The sequence below is a fragment of the Phoca vitulina genome, unplaced genomic scaffold (assembly GCF_004348235.1).
Source record: "Phoca vitulina isolate PV1807 unplaced genomic scaffold, GSC_HSeal_1.0 scaffold4, whole genome shotgun sequence".
NCBI classification, from domain to species: domain Eukaryota; kingdom Metazoa; phylum Chordata; class Mammalia; order Carnivora; family Phocidae; genus Phoca; species Phoca vitulina.
In genome coordinates this window covers 76992696-77009651 of record NW_022589707.1, presented here as the reverse complement: position 1 = coordinate 77009651, position 16956 = coordinate 76992696, and the positions used below count along the sequence as shown (strand labels likewise).

The window sequence follows — 16956 nt, the reverse complement described above, 5'->3', positions numbered from 1 at the left end:
AGGAGTTCATTTTTCCTGTCTGAGCCATGGTTTCTCTTTTCTTTTGACCACTGTGTTCTGAGACTGTCCTCATTCTGTACTGAGAGTCTGTACCCCATTTTCTGAGTGCTCTTCAGATTCTCATTTAATTCTCACAGCCACCATGCAGGGAAGTGTAAGTACTGGTATTCTGCCTCGCTGATAGAAAGGGGACCCGAAGGACCTGAGGGCGCAAAGTCACAGTTTGCAGGTGCGGGAGAGTCCAGATTCAAGTCTCAGCGTTCCGACTGCCGAGTCGCACGCGCGCAGCCCGTCACGCTGCCTCCCCGCGCAGCAGCACTCTGGTGCCCAGTGGGAGCCGCGGCTGTAACGCATACTCCAGGGCGCGCGGCGCGCTTGGGGCGTGAGGGAGACACCACTCATCCCCGCACTCTAGTAAAAGCAATGATTTTAATTTAGTGGGTACCCTTTCAGTCTTTCTAATGTCTTGCTTTTTTAAAAACATCGTTGTAACCTTGAATGATTATTTAAATATGGTTTATCAACAAACTCTAAGTAAAAAGATAAATATCTTTTTTTTTTTTTCAGATAAATGTCTTTTAAGTAAATGAAAATGTAATAAAACCTACAGACTTTTATTTAGGTAAAGTTGTTTCTTTGAAGCCAGGGTACATCTTATATACATAAAAGGGAGTGAACTCTGAAGATTTATGATTTTTGTCAATAGAGTATGTGTGTGTTTCTGATTGAAGAAATGATGAATGTTCATTGCAGAAAATGTGGAAAATGTAGGAAAAAAACAAAAAACCCACCCATAATCTTGCCTTTCGCAGTTTACTTTGTAACATTTTTAAATGTTGAGATTATTCTGTATAAACAGTTGTGTTTTTTTGCCTTATGTCATCACAAGTATCAGAGTCTTAAAAATACATTTTTAAATTATTGTAAAATATTCTATCCTACATCAGTGTTGGACACTTAAGCTTTTTGCTGTTTTTTTGCTATTATAATGACTAGTTTCCATTGTAACTAGAAGTTCACATATTGTATCTGAAATTCACTTACTGGCTTGTCTACGTTAAATAAGGAAGACAGGTTAGATCAGACATGAAAAAGATATTTTTCAGTTCAGAACCAAAGTTTAACATTTTAAGTGGTGAACACTGAATATTCTCCTACCAAATCAAAGAAGTGACTTAACCTGCTTCGAGTCACAGCCAGTGACAAAGTGATGATATGACCCTTAATGACCCTCAGGAATCTGCTGGTACCTCTCGAAACCCCTGTGCCTCCATCTTTTTGCATATAAAAGTAAGGTGCAGTGCTCTGAGTTACCTCATTCTCTATCCCACCCTTACCTCCTAAAAGGTAGAAAGAATCGTGTGCAGTCAGATTTGGTTTTGTATAACTAAGTATAGGTTTTTACTTCAATTACATGCTTTTTAAGTATCGCAACTATGTATTCTCAACTCCATTTATGCTTTTTGCTTGTATCATTTCTCACCCAGATTACTCCCAAGAGCCCTTATATCTTCTACCTTCTGTCCATTTACCTTTTAAATTGCAAATTCAAACCAGCCACTTAAGGTCTAAATCTCTTTCTAGTTATCATTGCCTTCAAGAGGAAAGCCAAGTTTTTTAGCCAGTCCCTTGTTGAATCTCTCCCCAGGTTTTACCAGACTAAATTAGCTCTTTGCTCTTTCTTTTTTCTGTTGTTTTGTGGTGTTTTTGTTTGTTTGTTGTTTTAAATCCTATATGCCTTTGAATGTGCAACTCTCTTTGTTTGGGTGGCCCTTTTGCCTTATATTCACCTAATCTGCATCTACTTGTTCTCTCCGTTAGATTAGGCATCCGGTGCCACCTTCTTTGAGAATCCTTTCCTACCCGCCCCCCCCCAATTTAGCTATAGGTCTTTCTGTGCACATTATAGCACTCTTCATAGGAATTGTATTAGTTGGCTTGCGCTGCCATAACAAAATACCACAGACTGTGTGGCTTAAGCAACAGAGATTTATTTTCTCACAGTTCTGGAGGCTGGAAGTCTGACATCAATGTGCCATCAGCTTGGTGTCTGGTGAGGTTTCTCTTACTGACTTGTGGATGGCTGCCTTCTCACTGTGTCCTCCCATGGACTTTCTGCTGGGTGTGAGCAGAGAGATCTCTGGTATCTCTTGTCTTAAAAGGACATCGGTGCTATTGGATTAAGGCTCCATCCTTATGACTTCATTCAACCTTTACTACACCCATATAGGCACTGTAGGGTTTCAGCATATGAACGGGGGAGGGCACAGTTCAGACCATTACAGGTATTTTGTTTCTTTATGTGTCCCCCTTTTCTTCTGAGTTGAGGAGGGGCAGGGAGCAGAGACTATGTCTTATTTGTCTTACTACTCCCAGTGCCTGACATCTGCCACTAAATCTCAAAGATGGACAGACCTGAAAATTAAACTTTAGATATTTTGTATTTCTGACGATTATCCCTAGAGTTCTGCTTGGCCAGTATGTGGAGTCCTACCTTGGGACTTTTGTGCCTAATAAAACATGTTGTCTTGTTGAGGTCTTGGAGGAATCTGTAGAAGTACTGCCTAGCAAAAATCTCCAGTAGTTCTGTCTAGTTCATCGGACTTCATTAAATGATCAAAAAGTATAATTTAGCATTACATAAGAGAGGTGAATGATTTCTTCTTAACCCTTCACTCAAAGGGGAAAAATAGTTTGGAGGTTATACCAGAAACTCTGAAACTCTGAAGTAGCATTTGCATCCCCCTTCTTTTTAAAGATAGTTAATGATGGTGAATAAAAGTACTATTTGCCAGCGTTAGGTACACATTTATTTATGTAAGGAGCTTTTCAAAGTGTTTTATTGTATTACCTCACATGTATTTATAGTACCTATATCCTGTTTTATTGTACAAAAAATAAACCAAGGCTCAAAAAGGTAAAGGAATTTAATAAAGGTCACATTAGAGTTCCTATTAAAGACAACAAAAACTCTATACTTTTCAAAATTCTGGATTCTTATAAAACAACTAGAGAATTTGGGTTAAATTCCAGGGTAATTCATAAAGATGATTGGCATTTTAAAAAATTTAAGTCTTTTTTTTTTCTTTTTAAAGAAATTATTATTCAGGAGAATATAAAGCTGTAAGTTGTGTTTATGATACCTCTTAAACACATGTGAGGAGCTAAGCTCGCATCTTGGTATGCTAGAATCCTTTCTTTCAGTTGTGGTGGCAAAAACCAAATGCAAACTAGCTTTTGCAAAAAGTGTTGGGTTTTTTTGTTTGTTTTTACCGCTGATCATAAAAATTTTCAAAAAAACCAGGAAACTAGATGGGCTACTACAAAAACAATAACTGGGATGGCCATTTGTTTGGTTTGCTTGGGACTGTCCAACTGTCCAAACCTACTTGTGTCGTCCTGGTGCTCTTATTAACAGCTCTCCTTTCACTCTCAAAAGAGTCCTGATTTACATGATAATTTATATAGTCATTCTAAATAGCATATGCCCATCTTTTTGATTAAATCATTATTAATATTTTGGAATATTTACTTAATATATTTTGTTAAAATGAATTATATACATCATGATGTTTTACTCCTGAATACATCAACATGCATCTCTTCAAAATATGCACATTACACAAGCACGTTACAACAATCACACCTAACAAAATGCACAAAAATCTCCCAATTTTCAAATTCTCCAATTGTTCCAAAACAGAATTAGGAACTCCTAGGCCCTGTGTCCAAGCATTGCTGGATCTAGAGCCTCAGATGATATCTTCACTTTTTATACTGTTGATTTTGTTCTCATCATGCTGGTCTCTTAAGGAGGTGGCTGAGGTGGCCCCTGGCAATTTCATATTCCCATAGTCCTTAGTGTTTGTGATGTAAGAGAAAGACCTTCTTTCCAACTACCTGTATTAATCCCCAAGAAAGATTCTGATTGGTCCTGCTAAGGTTACATGCCCATTTCCTTACTAATTCCTGTGCCCAGAATTAAGACTCTGGTAAGACTAGATTACATGTCTTTCCCTGAAGTGGGAGAAATAAGACCATTTGATTGACAGATATAGGAGGCAGACTCCCAAAAGATAAAGAGATTTAATGTCTGGAAAGTATAAAGGATGCTGAGCAGGCAGAAACAAGATTTCTTCTTCACGTGGCAATGTTTAGCATTGGTGAGTGTTTACTGGTTTCCCCGAAAAATGTACCCAAGTAAATTTATGTTATTATTTCTGAGCAGATAAATCTCTATTTGAAAAGAAGCTCTTGGGGCGCCTGGGTGGCACAGTCGGTTGGGCGGCTGCCTTAGGCTCAGGTCTTGATCCTAGGGTCTTGGGATCGACCCCGCGTCTGGCTCCCTGCTCAGTGGAGAGCCTGCTTCTCCCTCTCCCTCTGCCTGCCACTGTGCCTGCTTGTGTTCTCTCTGTATCTCTCTGTCAAATAAATAAATAAAATCTTAAAAAAAAAAAAAAAAGCTCTTTATAGCCTTATTACACGCCATCATAGACATCCTTGTTTGTAAAACAAAGAAGTTAAGTACACCTGAGGTTAGTGGTTCTTTTGAGTGTTAGTGATCTTATCAGGAATGCCCTTAGATTCATATGCAGCTGGTTTTCATTGCAGCATGAAAATGTGTACTTTAGAGACTATGTTGGATGTTATCTTGTTCCAGGAGTTTATTCCCGAGTTGTGTGGTTTAGCCAGTGGCAGACAAAAAAATAGTCTGAAAGAGCTTGTCTGCAGTAACATTTTTAACTTATTTAAATTTAGAAAAGTAATCTGGCAAGAAGCAATGTTAGAACAGTTTTTAAAGTTTTGAAGAAGTGACTGTCAGATCTATAATTAAACATATTTTCTTTCCCTTTTTGTAGTTGCTGCAGTAGTATTATTCTGTTCCGCTTCTAGCCCACACAGCATACCTCTGACGGAAGTGATTGGGCCAGTATGGCTGATGCTGCTCCTGGGAACTGTTCACTGCCAGATCGTGTCAACAAGAACGCCGAAACCCCCTCTGAGTGCAGGGGGTAAAAGAAGAAGGTACTCTGCTGAAAGCAGTCTTTCTGTGGATTTGTGTAACTTGAATCTAAGATTGTTCTCGACTAGAATAAAATGTTACCTTGTAAAGTCACTCTTTTAGGTAGAGCAGGAAGCTTCAGAGTAAACTACCAAATGATTTAGTTTGTGTATTTGCTTCAAGGCCATTGTGAGACCACATACCTGTTTTTGTTGTTTTCCTTCTCTTTCCTAAAGCTCATTCCCAAGGCACCTAATATCATTGTAGGGAATATATTAAGCTGGAATTGCTGGTAATTCCCTCTATTTATAAAATCTTGTACTTACAAGATACTTTGGCAAAATCGATAGCCAGGAAAAAAATTCAGCTAAATTCTGTTTATTAAATGCTATTCAAAGCTGTTTAATATTGCCTCTTGATTAAGTAAACATAGCAAGTCTCGCTGGCCACTCAGCACAATGGAGTTCTGTTGTAAGGGTCTTTTGGAGCAATTCCTCTTTTGAATATCGTTGCTAAGAGATTGAGACATTTGCAGTATGGGGATGTTGAGATTTAAGCCCTTTTCGTTTTGAAAAGATAATACCTACATTAGATAAATAGCATTGTTGATCGGTTAGATTCTAATTCTCTCTGATCTAAATTTTCTTCTTTCTTCTGCAGGTAAGTGGCATTCAAATAGGGAAGAAGTGCTTTGTAAAAATCTGTCCAATAATACCATTACAACCTAACGTCCACTGACCTGTCAGTGTGAGCGAGGAACAATAACCTAACATTTATAGAAGTTGTTCTTCAATGTGTACCTTAACTTTTCTCCAGTTAATCTGAATTTTATTGTGTATTGAAGTTCCTGTTTTTATGTTTGATCAAAATTTTGAATGTGCTACCAAGAAAGTGGTTGTTAACATTTTAAAGCTACCTTCTGCTCTTCGTCTCTTCTGATGAAGGAAATTAAGAAAAGCAGCGCATTTGGAAGTCCATAGGGAAGGAGATGGTTCTAGTACCACAGATAACACACAGGAGGGAGCAGCTCAGAGCCACGGGACAAGCACCTCTTACAGCGTTGGTGCTGTCTTCAGAGATCTCTGGCACGCCGCTTTCTTTTTATCAGGGTTTGTATTTATTCAAGGCTTTATATGGAATAGAGATGCACTATCCCTTTTCTGGCACTTCAGTCTCAGGTAATGAATATTAATGACTTTAACTATGACAGTCCCATTATGGATTTTGTTTTGATAAATAATAATGCTATCTAGAAAATGGAAAAATAGAGACCATAAAGTTTACTTTGGGGTATGTGTAAAAATATACCTCTGTGAGCATAAGTATATACCATCAAAGTATATCTAGTTGGGATTTCTTGATTTTGGTTTATTTTGTGATTTCACAAGTACTATTTTACTTCTATTAAATTGATTATTCTATTTTTATCAGCACTTTGGTCAAATTGGGCTTTTTGTATAGTTTGTATCATAGTAAAGATTTACCAAGTATGAAAATATAATTATAGCAAACTGCAAAAATAAACCTAACTCAATCTTGTATTTTTATTTTGAATAGTTAATTCACATTTCAGAGTTATATTACTAGTTTACCTAGACATGTAATAAATTTGAAAAAAGTTAAAATGCTATGATCAAACTACTGAGTATAATGATAAAAGTTGCTAAGTTAATAAATCAAGAAAAGGGATACTGCACATAACTATTTTTGATCATTTTTGTTAACTCCTCTACTAATATAATTATTTCATCCCCTTGTGATTGTGCTCTTATGATAAAGTTTATCATTTTATAACTTTATAACTGCATTATAAAATTAAGCAGTTGTATCCTGGGATATTTTCATTGCTTGTAATTTTGAGGGAAATTGTACAAAAGCCTAATAGTTTGAAGTAACTATGGCATTGAGTTGGATCCCCTGACTATTCCAACCACCTGTTCTTCATCCAGAAAAGACTTAGGTTTGGTTTGGTTTTGAATTCGAATTGCATTCTGTCTCTCTTTGTTAGTCTTTTTTTTTTTTTTTCTTTTTAATAAATAGCTCTCCTTTCTGACAGTAGGAACTGATAATTTTATCTCTGCAAAGTCAGTTTCTTAAGCGCATTTCTCAAGACTTTCTGATGAGCAGTTATAAAATAAATGGCACAGTGGATTTGTTTTGCTATGAGGGAATCCTTTAGTTGTTTTGGTTGACCAAAACTAATCTTCTGTTACATAGCATTCAAAATGCCCCTAGATCAGGTTTTAGTGCCTTTGGAATTCTGTTATGTTCCTCTAGTCAAATGAGATTCAGACTTCAGTTTTCTTCTGTTGGGCTGTAGGATGATCTTGACTACCAGTCGTTGATAATAGAATGGCTAAATCCCTTTGGATTTACTCTCTTTAAAATGACAACTTTATAATCTAAATGTTTTTAAAGATGCACTATTTTCAGCTGTCTCATTTGGAACTGGTTTGCTAGCATATGAATGAGAATGTTTTAAATATTAGGTACAAAAAGATCTTAAGAAAAATGTTAATTTTGGAAGTTCTAAACTGAGTTCTGAAATCTTGACGATGTCTTGTTCTTTCAAGTTTTGATAAGCCAGAAAGGCCTTAGACTGAAAGATCAACTGAGACTTAAAATTGTTTCTGGTGATAATAAATTGAAAAGCTGGATACTTCCATTAAAGTATCTGAATTAACATAACCGATGGGAAAATAAATGTATAACCACACAAATGTCTAAGCTTTGTGTATAGTGTCTTTTGGTGTTCTAGATGTTAGGATGAAAACTACTGTTTTTACATGCTGTGTTTATAAGTTGGAAGGGCCCTATTTATCATTTCTAAGTACATTTCATTCCCAGGATAAAACTATTTTTTTAAACAAGACATAATATTTCTCACTTGAAAAAAAATAAGAATTATTGTAAAAGAACTCTATGAAACTGAGAAAACAAAGCCAAAGAAAGTATCAATTTAAAAAGATGTAGAAATCAACCATATTTCCTAAGTGTTTAGTACTTTAATTTCAAAGAATTATAGTCTTAAATTAGCATAATTATAATCTCTACTAAAAAGATGGAGTAGGAAGAATTACATCTAGATAGTATATCTCTTCAGCATAATACCTTTCAGAATTCAAATACTAAGTTTTTTTACATGTCCTTTAAGATTAATTTCACCATCACAGTATCACTGAAAAACAGTCAATATAAATTGACTTGGTGGATTAGATGCAGATGCCAGAGTAAAACCTGGTCACATGTTAACTCACATGCCTGACGGACCTACCCTTTTTTTTAAGACTAGAGGGCATTTTGGGGTTTTGTTTGTTTGTTTGTTTTTAAAAGATTTATTTATTTTAGAGGTGGGGGGAGTGGAGGGCAGAGGGAGAGTCTCACTCAAGCAGACTCCGTGCTGAGCACAGAACTGGATGCAGGGCTCAATCCCACAACCCTGAGATCATGACCGTGGGATCACAACCTGAGCCGAAACCAAGAATCGGACGCTTAACCGACTGTGCCACCCAGGTGCCCTCTGACTGACCTACCTTAAAGATTGCTGTCCCATTTAACCTCCATATTGAATGTTTTTAACACTTAAATGGATGTTAAAGATTTAATAAATTGATTTTCTTCACATAATGGAGTATAATGTACAATGTAAGTAAGAGTGGGTATGTAGGTAGCCCCACCATAAATTTTTGGTACAAGGATTAAAAATTTGGTTTTTAGTGCCTGCAGTTTAAATAGTTCAGTCATTTAAGCTGTAAACTGGGTGAAGTGTGTCTCCCACAGACAAGGATGAAGACCATGTAAATGTCAGTATATCCCAGATTTTTAAAAATATGTATCTTAGGCCATAACTAGATAACTCATTAACTTTGCTATAGCCACTCTATTTTAGAATTGGACTAGTTCTAGAAAAATTACAGGTACCATAGACAAACCTGGTACATAATGCATAATTTGGTACACAGCTCTCAGACTCAGGTATTGTAGAAGATACCTAGGGAAACATAGGGACCCAAAAGTCTTTGAAGGGCTATGTTAGCATGTCATCAAGATGTATGCATAGCTGCACACAGCAGTGATGATAATATGTAGGCGCTTGTGTCATTTTCTTATAAATGCATTTATAAGATTTTATGCATTCTGCTACTCTAGCCTCCCCTCCCTCTGGATTCCTAACCTTGTAGAAATGAGAGCAGGACTAGAAATTTCATACCATGTTCTAGAACAAGAGCTATTTGCTACTGTTAACTTTCCCCATAGCTATTCTCTAATGTCCTTTAGTACTGGAAGGATGATCTTCAGTTGGATCTATTTATATACCTGAGTTCTAGAGCACCAATAAATACTTCCAACTTTTTTCCCCGTGGCAGTACAGAGTACCATGAGTGTTCTTGATTACCTGACAAGATTTTTCAAATAGAAGCACACTGGTTTTTCATGTTTGATACAGTAGATTTGAGATTTCATAAGCTAGTAAGTTCTTTAAAAGTTGTGTTAACTCTCTGGTTAAAGTTTTTAATGTTGAAAAACACATCCAGTTTTATGATTGATTTATGGTGTAGGTTGTACATTTATTTGCATTTTTTCAGACAAGACCAAAAGCATCATTCATCTCACAAAGGAACTACGCTAATTATACTACTTACGTTTCTAAAAGTCATTTCCTCCCAAGAGTATTTGCAACATAGAGCTATCCTTCTTGAATGTCAAGCATAACACTTTAAAGAAAATTCTACACAGGCCATACCATTCAAAGATTAATGCAGTAGGCTAGTTACAGAATTAGCTCTGAAGTTATAAAACATGGCACACTTTAACCATGGCAGGGGAATTGCACATTGTTTCTTTGCAAATGCTTTTCGTTCAAAATCCAATGTTTCTATCACAGAATAAGTAAGATCACTATAGACTTGTATGTCTCCTGTTTTCAAGGCAGTACTAACCTCACTGCCTACATGCCTATGACTCGTGGTGTTTGGGTTGATCTAAGCAAAAATTGTTAACTCTGGTTTTACTAAGTGGATATATTACATGCATTCAGTGTAGCTGTCAAAAGGTAGATTTTTTGTGGATAATACTAAAAAGTACCATTTCTTTCTATACTGCAGTACTTTTAATCCCTGATACCAGCTTTTTTCTACCCTGTTTTATTTTATTTTATTTCATTTATTTTTTTAAGGAGCCCAGTATGGGGCTTGAACTCATGACGCTGAGATCAAGACCTGAGATTTTAGCTAAAATCAAGAGTCAGACGTCCAACTGACTGAGCCACCCAGGCGCCCTTTTACCCTGTTTTTTATTTTGGGTAGAGAATGATGATATATATATATATATATATATATATATATATATATGCTTATTTTAAAACCAAAATGCTCTTCACCTTGCTTTATTTTTGGACATATTTTAAAGTTGATTTAAATGAAGTAGCTTCCCTTTGAAAAATAGTCTAAGTAGAATTTTACAATATTAGCATTTTAAGTAAATTTCTCAGTCCCACTGCCTTTCCCTAGTATCTTTATGCCCTAAAACAAGGGAATGGGTAATTAAACATCTGAGTCTTGGTAACCTGTGTTCCTTTTGAGAAATTAATATTATTCTGTGAGGTTCTTAGTTTCAGCTGTTAAAGGCAGTATGAGCGAAGCAGCAGTCGGGGTAGAATTAAACATCACCTGGGGCAATCAGAGGTTTTCAGCTCTTTACTTAACATTAATTGGAAGTTAGCTCTCCCAACTCTTTCTCCTTTCAGCATTTTTCCTATGCTCACATCCAAAATGTCCTGATCAGGGTACAAATCAGCTTATACTTTGGAAAAGATATGATTTTATTTTGAAACAATTTCAAACTTATAGAAAAGTTGAGAGAACAATGCAAAGAACTCCCATATATCTTTCACTCAGAGATCCCATTTAAATTCTGCTGATTGTCCCTATTAACAGCCTTATGCCTTCTGGCAGAAGCTCTAATCCGGGATCATGTGCTGCCCACAGCAGTCATGTCTCTCTAGTCTCCTTCCTTCTGGAGCAGAAATCAGCCTTTCCTCAAGTTTCGTGGTTTTCACATTTTTGAAGACTACAAGGCAGTCACTTTGCACAAAGTCCCTTAATTTTGGTTTGTGTCCCTGGTCGGGATCAGACTCCAAGTGACTTGTGAATGTGGAATATGTGTGTCTCTTCCCAACTCCTAGGTCAGCATTATCAGTTGGCACTTTAAATTGGCCATGGTGGGATTATTTACACCATGGAAATCAGGAAGCACTACAAATAAGGACTTTTTACCTCTGGAGAGCTAGTTGTTTAACAATTAGCAGCATAATACTGAGTTAGTAGTGTGATGTTTCTTTATTAAAACCAGTTACGCATTTTTGGCAGGAATATGGTAGAAGTGATATGTAGCTCTTCTTATTGCAACCTATCAAGTGGCAAACAACATAAATTTGTCCCCATACTGATGATACTTACATTAATCACTTGATTAATATCTGCCAGATTTCTCCATTGTAAATTTATTTTCCCTTTATAATCAACAAATGTCCTATGTGGAGACACACTAAGATTATAAAAATAACCCATTTCTTATCCCACCTTCACCTTCTAGTTTTAACAGGCATTGATGATTATTACATGAATTATTGCTGTGATGGTTGCCAAATGGTGATTTTTCTAAATCCATCATTCCTTCTGCATTTATTAGTTGGCATTTTGCTTTAAGGCTAAGCTTTCCCCTATTTATTTACTCACGGATTTCTATTTTTTTCAATTTATTAATGTCATTATTCATTTTGATGATCAGAATGGCCTAAATTGGCCAGTGGAGCCCCTTTGAGCAGTTTGTCTTTTTTGATAGGTCCCTTTCATTCTTTGATCACTTTCTTACTTTCTAGGGAAACAGTGTTTTTTAGGTTCAGCTTGTCCTTCCTCTGCCTCAGCCTTGGAGTCAGCCATTTCTTCGAGGAGGGTGGTATATAGAGAGCAAGATCTGAGTGCTAGAAGTGCTTACTGCTGTTGTGGTGTTACTACCCCCAGACCTTCTCCGGGATAGAGCTGGAAAGTTGTGTGTGTGTCTGTGTCTATGTGTGTGCTTATCCCTCTACATTTGTATTTATCTCTATCTTTAGATGTATTATAAGCCATGGATTTGCAATGGTAGCTCCAGTTCAAATACAGCCCCTCAAAGTTCATTTGATCTTGTCTTTATATCTTCCTTCTCCATCACTGAAAAACCTGGTTCCCACTGTCCTCAGTACACTTACTGATTGAGTTAATATCTGGATGTAGCGCCTTCCCAACCCAACTGGGCTGCGCCTGACCCCTTGCCTAAACTTGTCTTCGAATGGGGCGCCATTCTTGCCTGCGTTTGGGCTGCCCCTGCTGTGTGGTGGCCGCAGTTCTCATGCAAGAGCTGTTACTACCAGCCACCGCCAAGCGGCCTCAATTTGTATTTTGAGCCACACTGTAAACTCTGAGGGTGGTACGTGTATTTAGTATTTTCTTTGTCCTTTCAGCTTGGTTTGCAACTTAACCTGCATTTATTTCCTGAGAAACATCAGCAAGCTGCTGACTTCTTGTTCATGTCTCCTGAGAGTGTCCTGTGTACTTTGAGGAGATAGTAGGGAAAGAAACAACCCAGAGGAGACTGGAAGTAGGCAGACATGAGAGAGAAGAGAGATAGCTGAAAGTGGTGTGCAGTGGGTACTATTAGTGCTTAACAGTCTTTACCCTGTCCTGGTGAGGAAGGAGTACCTTCCCCTTAGAAAAATCCCTGAAGCAGCACTTCTTACTGATTCAAAGCCCTTTTTACTAGGCCCTTACCTTTTTGCCCACTAGGGTTCTGGTTCGCTCTGCAAGTTTTCAGCCACTTTTTCTACACTGACTACCTGCCTCCAGGCAGTGTTTTCAACTGCCTAGTGATCTTTCTAAGGGTGTTCCTAGGCCCTTAAGGTCCAGCATTTCTATCCTTCTTCCAAAGTATATTTCGCCCCTTGCCTATCCTGTCTGATTAATGGTTCTACCAACTCTCCAGTCTTCTTTCACCTCATTCACCTCCTTTTCCCCCCGTTTTTTCCAGCCCAGTGTAATTTCCAGGAAACTTCACAGATGCCTTTCCAGCACACGCCTTCTCTGTCTTTTGAGTTTCTCACATTTTTGGCATATCAGGAACTTTACCTCCCTCAGGTCTTTTTCTACATCTACATGTTGCACAATGCTCAAGGGAGAGGTGATGGGGATAATTAATAACTGGTGTTTTTATCACTTTCTTCCTGAGGCCGAGAAGGTCACAAGTTTTCTCTGCACCATTTATTTTCTATTTTTGTCCTTCCTCTCTAATCCATTTTCCTCCTTCCATTCTTAAGTGATCTTTGTTCTGTGGCTCTTACCTTGGTCTCGCCATGTCTCTCAGGGTCATATAGAAAGAAAAGGGTCAGAAGATGGGGCTCCTGAGCCTTGCAACTCTGTTGGGATGTGTTCTGAACGACTAGAAAGCATCAGAGCTCTGTGAAGCAGGTGGGAAGTGGGGGTCTGTCTGTCTGTCCCCTTTAGTAACCTTGCAGGAGAAGGTCAGAAAGGAGAAGGTTTTGTTTTTGTATAAAACAAAAGCTTTCTAGGCTTTGATGAGTGTGTTAAGAAGAAATCCTATCAGGCAATTTCCCCAAGAGTGGGCAGTTGGAGATAGTGTGGAGAATATAATTACCCTCATGGTCAGAAGGTCTATATTCTAGTGCTAGCTTTGCCTCTGACTGGTTGTGTGACTTTACGTAAGTTACTTAGACCTCTTTATATTTTCTGATCCATTGTTTGCAAAATGAGCATTTAGAATAGGTGAGTTCTAAGGTCCTATACAGTTCTAAAAGATTCCGGTAGGACTGAGTAACTCCAGTGTTAAAGATAATTCTTTTGTGCATTTTTTTTTTAATTTTATTTATTCATTTGAGAGAGACAGAGATAGTGACAGAGAGCACGAGCGGGGAGGAGAGGAAGAAGCAGGGTCCCCGCCGAGCAGGGAGCCACGATGTGGGACTCGATCCCAGGACCCTGAGATCATGACCTGAGCCAAAGGCAGACACCCAACCGACTGAGCCACCCAGGCGCCCCACTTTTGTGCATTTTTTAAGATTATTTATTTGAGAGAGTGAGAGAGAGCACTGACAAGCATGAGTGGGGGTAGGGGCAGAGAGAGAGAGAGAAGCAGACTCCCCGCTGAGCAGGGAGCCCTGATGCCCTGACGAGGGGCTGGATCCCAGGACACTGAGATCACGACCTGAGCCTAAGTCAGACGCTTAACCAACTGAGAGCCACTGCGGTGCCCCTCTTTTGTGCATTTTTAAAAAACTTTTGTTTTTTGACCTGTATGAAGGTGATATACTAATGTTTCTTTCTTGCAAAATGGATACTCTGCAGAAAATTCAAGGGGACTTATTTAAGTAAAATTAAATGCAGTTGCTTTTTAATAAACTTCATGATAAACTTAATCTGCATTGAGCACATTTTAATTTTGTTTGGGACTTACACTATATTTCTACTAACCATTTCTTTTGGTAGCTATTCTTCCACCCACTGTAGTCTCTGAAGAAGACTCCTCAAGCTTTGGCCTATTAATCAAAATGTTTTGTTTATTACTTTCCATGTTGTATTTTGTGTATTGAAAAAATTAAATTCCTATAGATGAAGAACATCAGTGGTAGCCTTTTAGGTAATTAATGGCTACATGATGGTAATATTTTTTCCAGAGTATTTCAGTGGGTGAGAGAAGTTACTTCTTTATTTTTTTGGTTTTCTTCATTTCTACTTCTTCCATTATTTAGAAACTTGTATTATAAGGTTTTCCTTTTCTTCATATATTTTTATGTTACAATAGGTCCTATGGCTCCTTTGAACAGTAAAATGAATTTATCAGAGATACTTATGTATATATACTAGTAGTATTTGGGTAAATGAAAGTGTTAAAACCAAGTTAAACCACTTACTGCAAATTAATAATTATAGAAACAGTTTTTTAAATAAAACTTTACAGTATATTATTAACCACAATAAAATTGGCAAAATTTTGATCATAGATTTTGTGCAAAGACCAAGTGATTTTGACCAAGAGTCGTTTGATAAGTTAGGGCATGTCTCTTAGAGTTGCTATTTGTTAAGACCTCAAAACCTATCAAGTAAGCTGAATGAGGGCATTGATTTACAACTATTGATTTATTTTATATGATAGGTATTATATTTCTAAGTTACTTATTATAAAAATAAGGAAGCCATTCTGAAAAATAACTACCAGATTTAATTATTAACAGATCATAATTTCAATCAGTAACTCATCCAAAATAAGCTAAGTCCACATAACATGCTTCTGCAATTTTTTCTTTTTAGATCAAAGAAAGCAAAGAATTCAATTGATAAATCAACGGAGACTGACAATGGCTATGTATCCCTTGAAGGGAAAAAGACTGTTAAAAGCAGTGAAGAGGGAATTCAAAGCCATGAACCTCAGTGTGAAACTGTTCGACCGGAAGAGGCAGCCTGGCACCCAGGAACACTGAGGAACATTCCCAGCAAAGTAAGTGTGATTTCTAAAATAGTTTGCTTGTGTGATTTTACAACAGAGAATGAAAAGTGACTTAGACATCGGAATCACCTTTGAACTCTGTATTTTCTCCAAAATTTATTCTGTGAGCCATTATAAATCACACTGATAAAGTTGAAAATCAAATAAAGTTACATGAATAAACTTGATTGCTACTATAACTTGGCACCTTCTGAATTGATTGATGGCTCCAATTTTTCCAAAATGTTAAGGCACTTCATAATTTATAGTTGATGTTTGTTAAACCCTGTCTTCTCTTTCCTCATTTCTATGTGTGTGTGTGTGTGTGTGTGTGTGTGCGTGAATTTGTTTAAATAGAACATCTAAATTATTTTAGAAACTGAACTAGGAATCTGGCTTTCCATTCATGTTCCCCAAAAGAAAATATTAACCTTGTTTTTTCCTACCTTCATTACCTTTGGTGTCAACACATTTGTTTTTAATTTGAAAACAATTCTTATTGAGGATATTTGTTAAGAATAACAATTATTTGTTTACTTTTCCAAAATAATAATGAAATTTTGCATTTATTATAACAAAGCCTAATGTAATATCATCTCTGTCTTTGTTTTGCTGAATTTTTTTGGTTAAATAATTTTTTCTTTAAAAAACTTACAGTTAAAAAAAAATGGCCAAATTAAAAGATGTTGCTTCATTACATATAGAAATGGGAGCATGAACATTTGTGTTGATTCTTCAATTTTGAGTGAAGTATGTGTTAACTACTTGACAATACATGTGTTTTCAGTACCAGTAGCTATACAATCAATAGCATGGGGCTTCAGTGAAACAGAATCCCTTATTCTGATTTTGGATTTTTGAAGCATTTAGCTCTCTGATAATATGAGCCTCACATCACTATCATCACTCAACAGATAAGTTTTCAGTCATACAGCTTTCAAACACATTTTCAGCTATTTATTACCTACTAAAGTTATATGAGAGGAACATGAAAATATCAATAAAACTTAAGCTCTGGGGTCTCTCGATTTCAGAATTTCCAAAATCTGGATGTCTCTTACAAATTGATACGTACATAATGTTGTCTGTCTGATATGTACACGCATACAACTACTATTTACTTCCTCCTGCCTCATGTCATTATTAAATCAGTAATGGTCTTAAAATTGATGGCATTTGGGGTTTGTAGAAATAGTATAATTAGTTCATCTCCGTTTTCTCAGCTTCTTTTAAATGGTCTCTGTTCTACCTTTATCCTATTTTATATTCTTAATTTTCTAAGCTACTTCAAATCCTTTCATGAACAGAAATGTTATAGGACAATATTTGACAAATGGCTGTTGAATTACTCTTAAAGTTGAAATGACAGTAGAGTCACTAATTTAAGACATTTTTAAAGAAGATCAGGTAATACTAATCAA

At 36.8% G+C, this 16956-nt stretch overlaps 1 protein-coding gene across 1 annotated transcript in view; it reads left to right on the top strand.

Annotated features, from left to right (window-relative positions):
• Window positions 1-16956, top strand: part of PHTF2 (putative homeodomain transcription factor 2) — a 102616-nt gene that overhangs the window by 56565 nt on the left and 29095 nt on the right. Inside the window, exons 6-8 of the mRNA XM_032402292.1 lie at window positions 4860-5025; window positions 5947-6111; window positions 15361-15547. Coding sequence (XP_032258183.1) covers window positions 4860-5025; window positions 5947-6111; window positions 15361-15547 — 518 coding nt within the window. The remainder of the gene's footprint in view (window positions 1-4859; window positions 5026-5946; window positions 6112-15360; window positions 15548-16956) is intronic.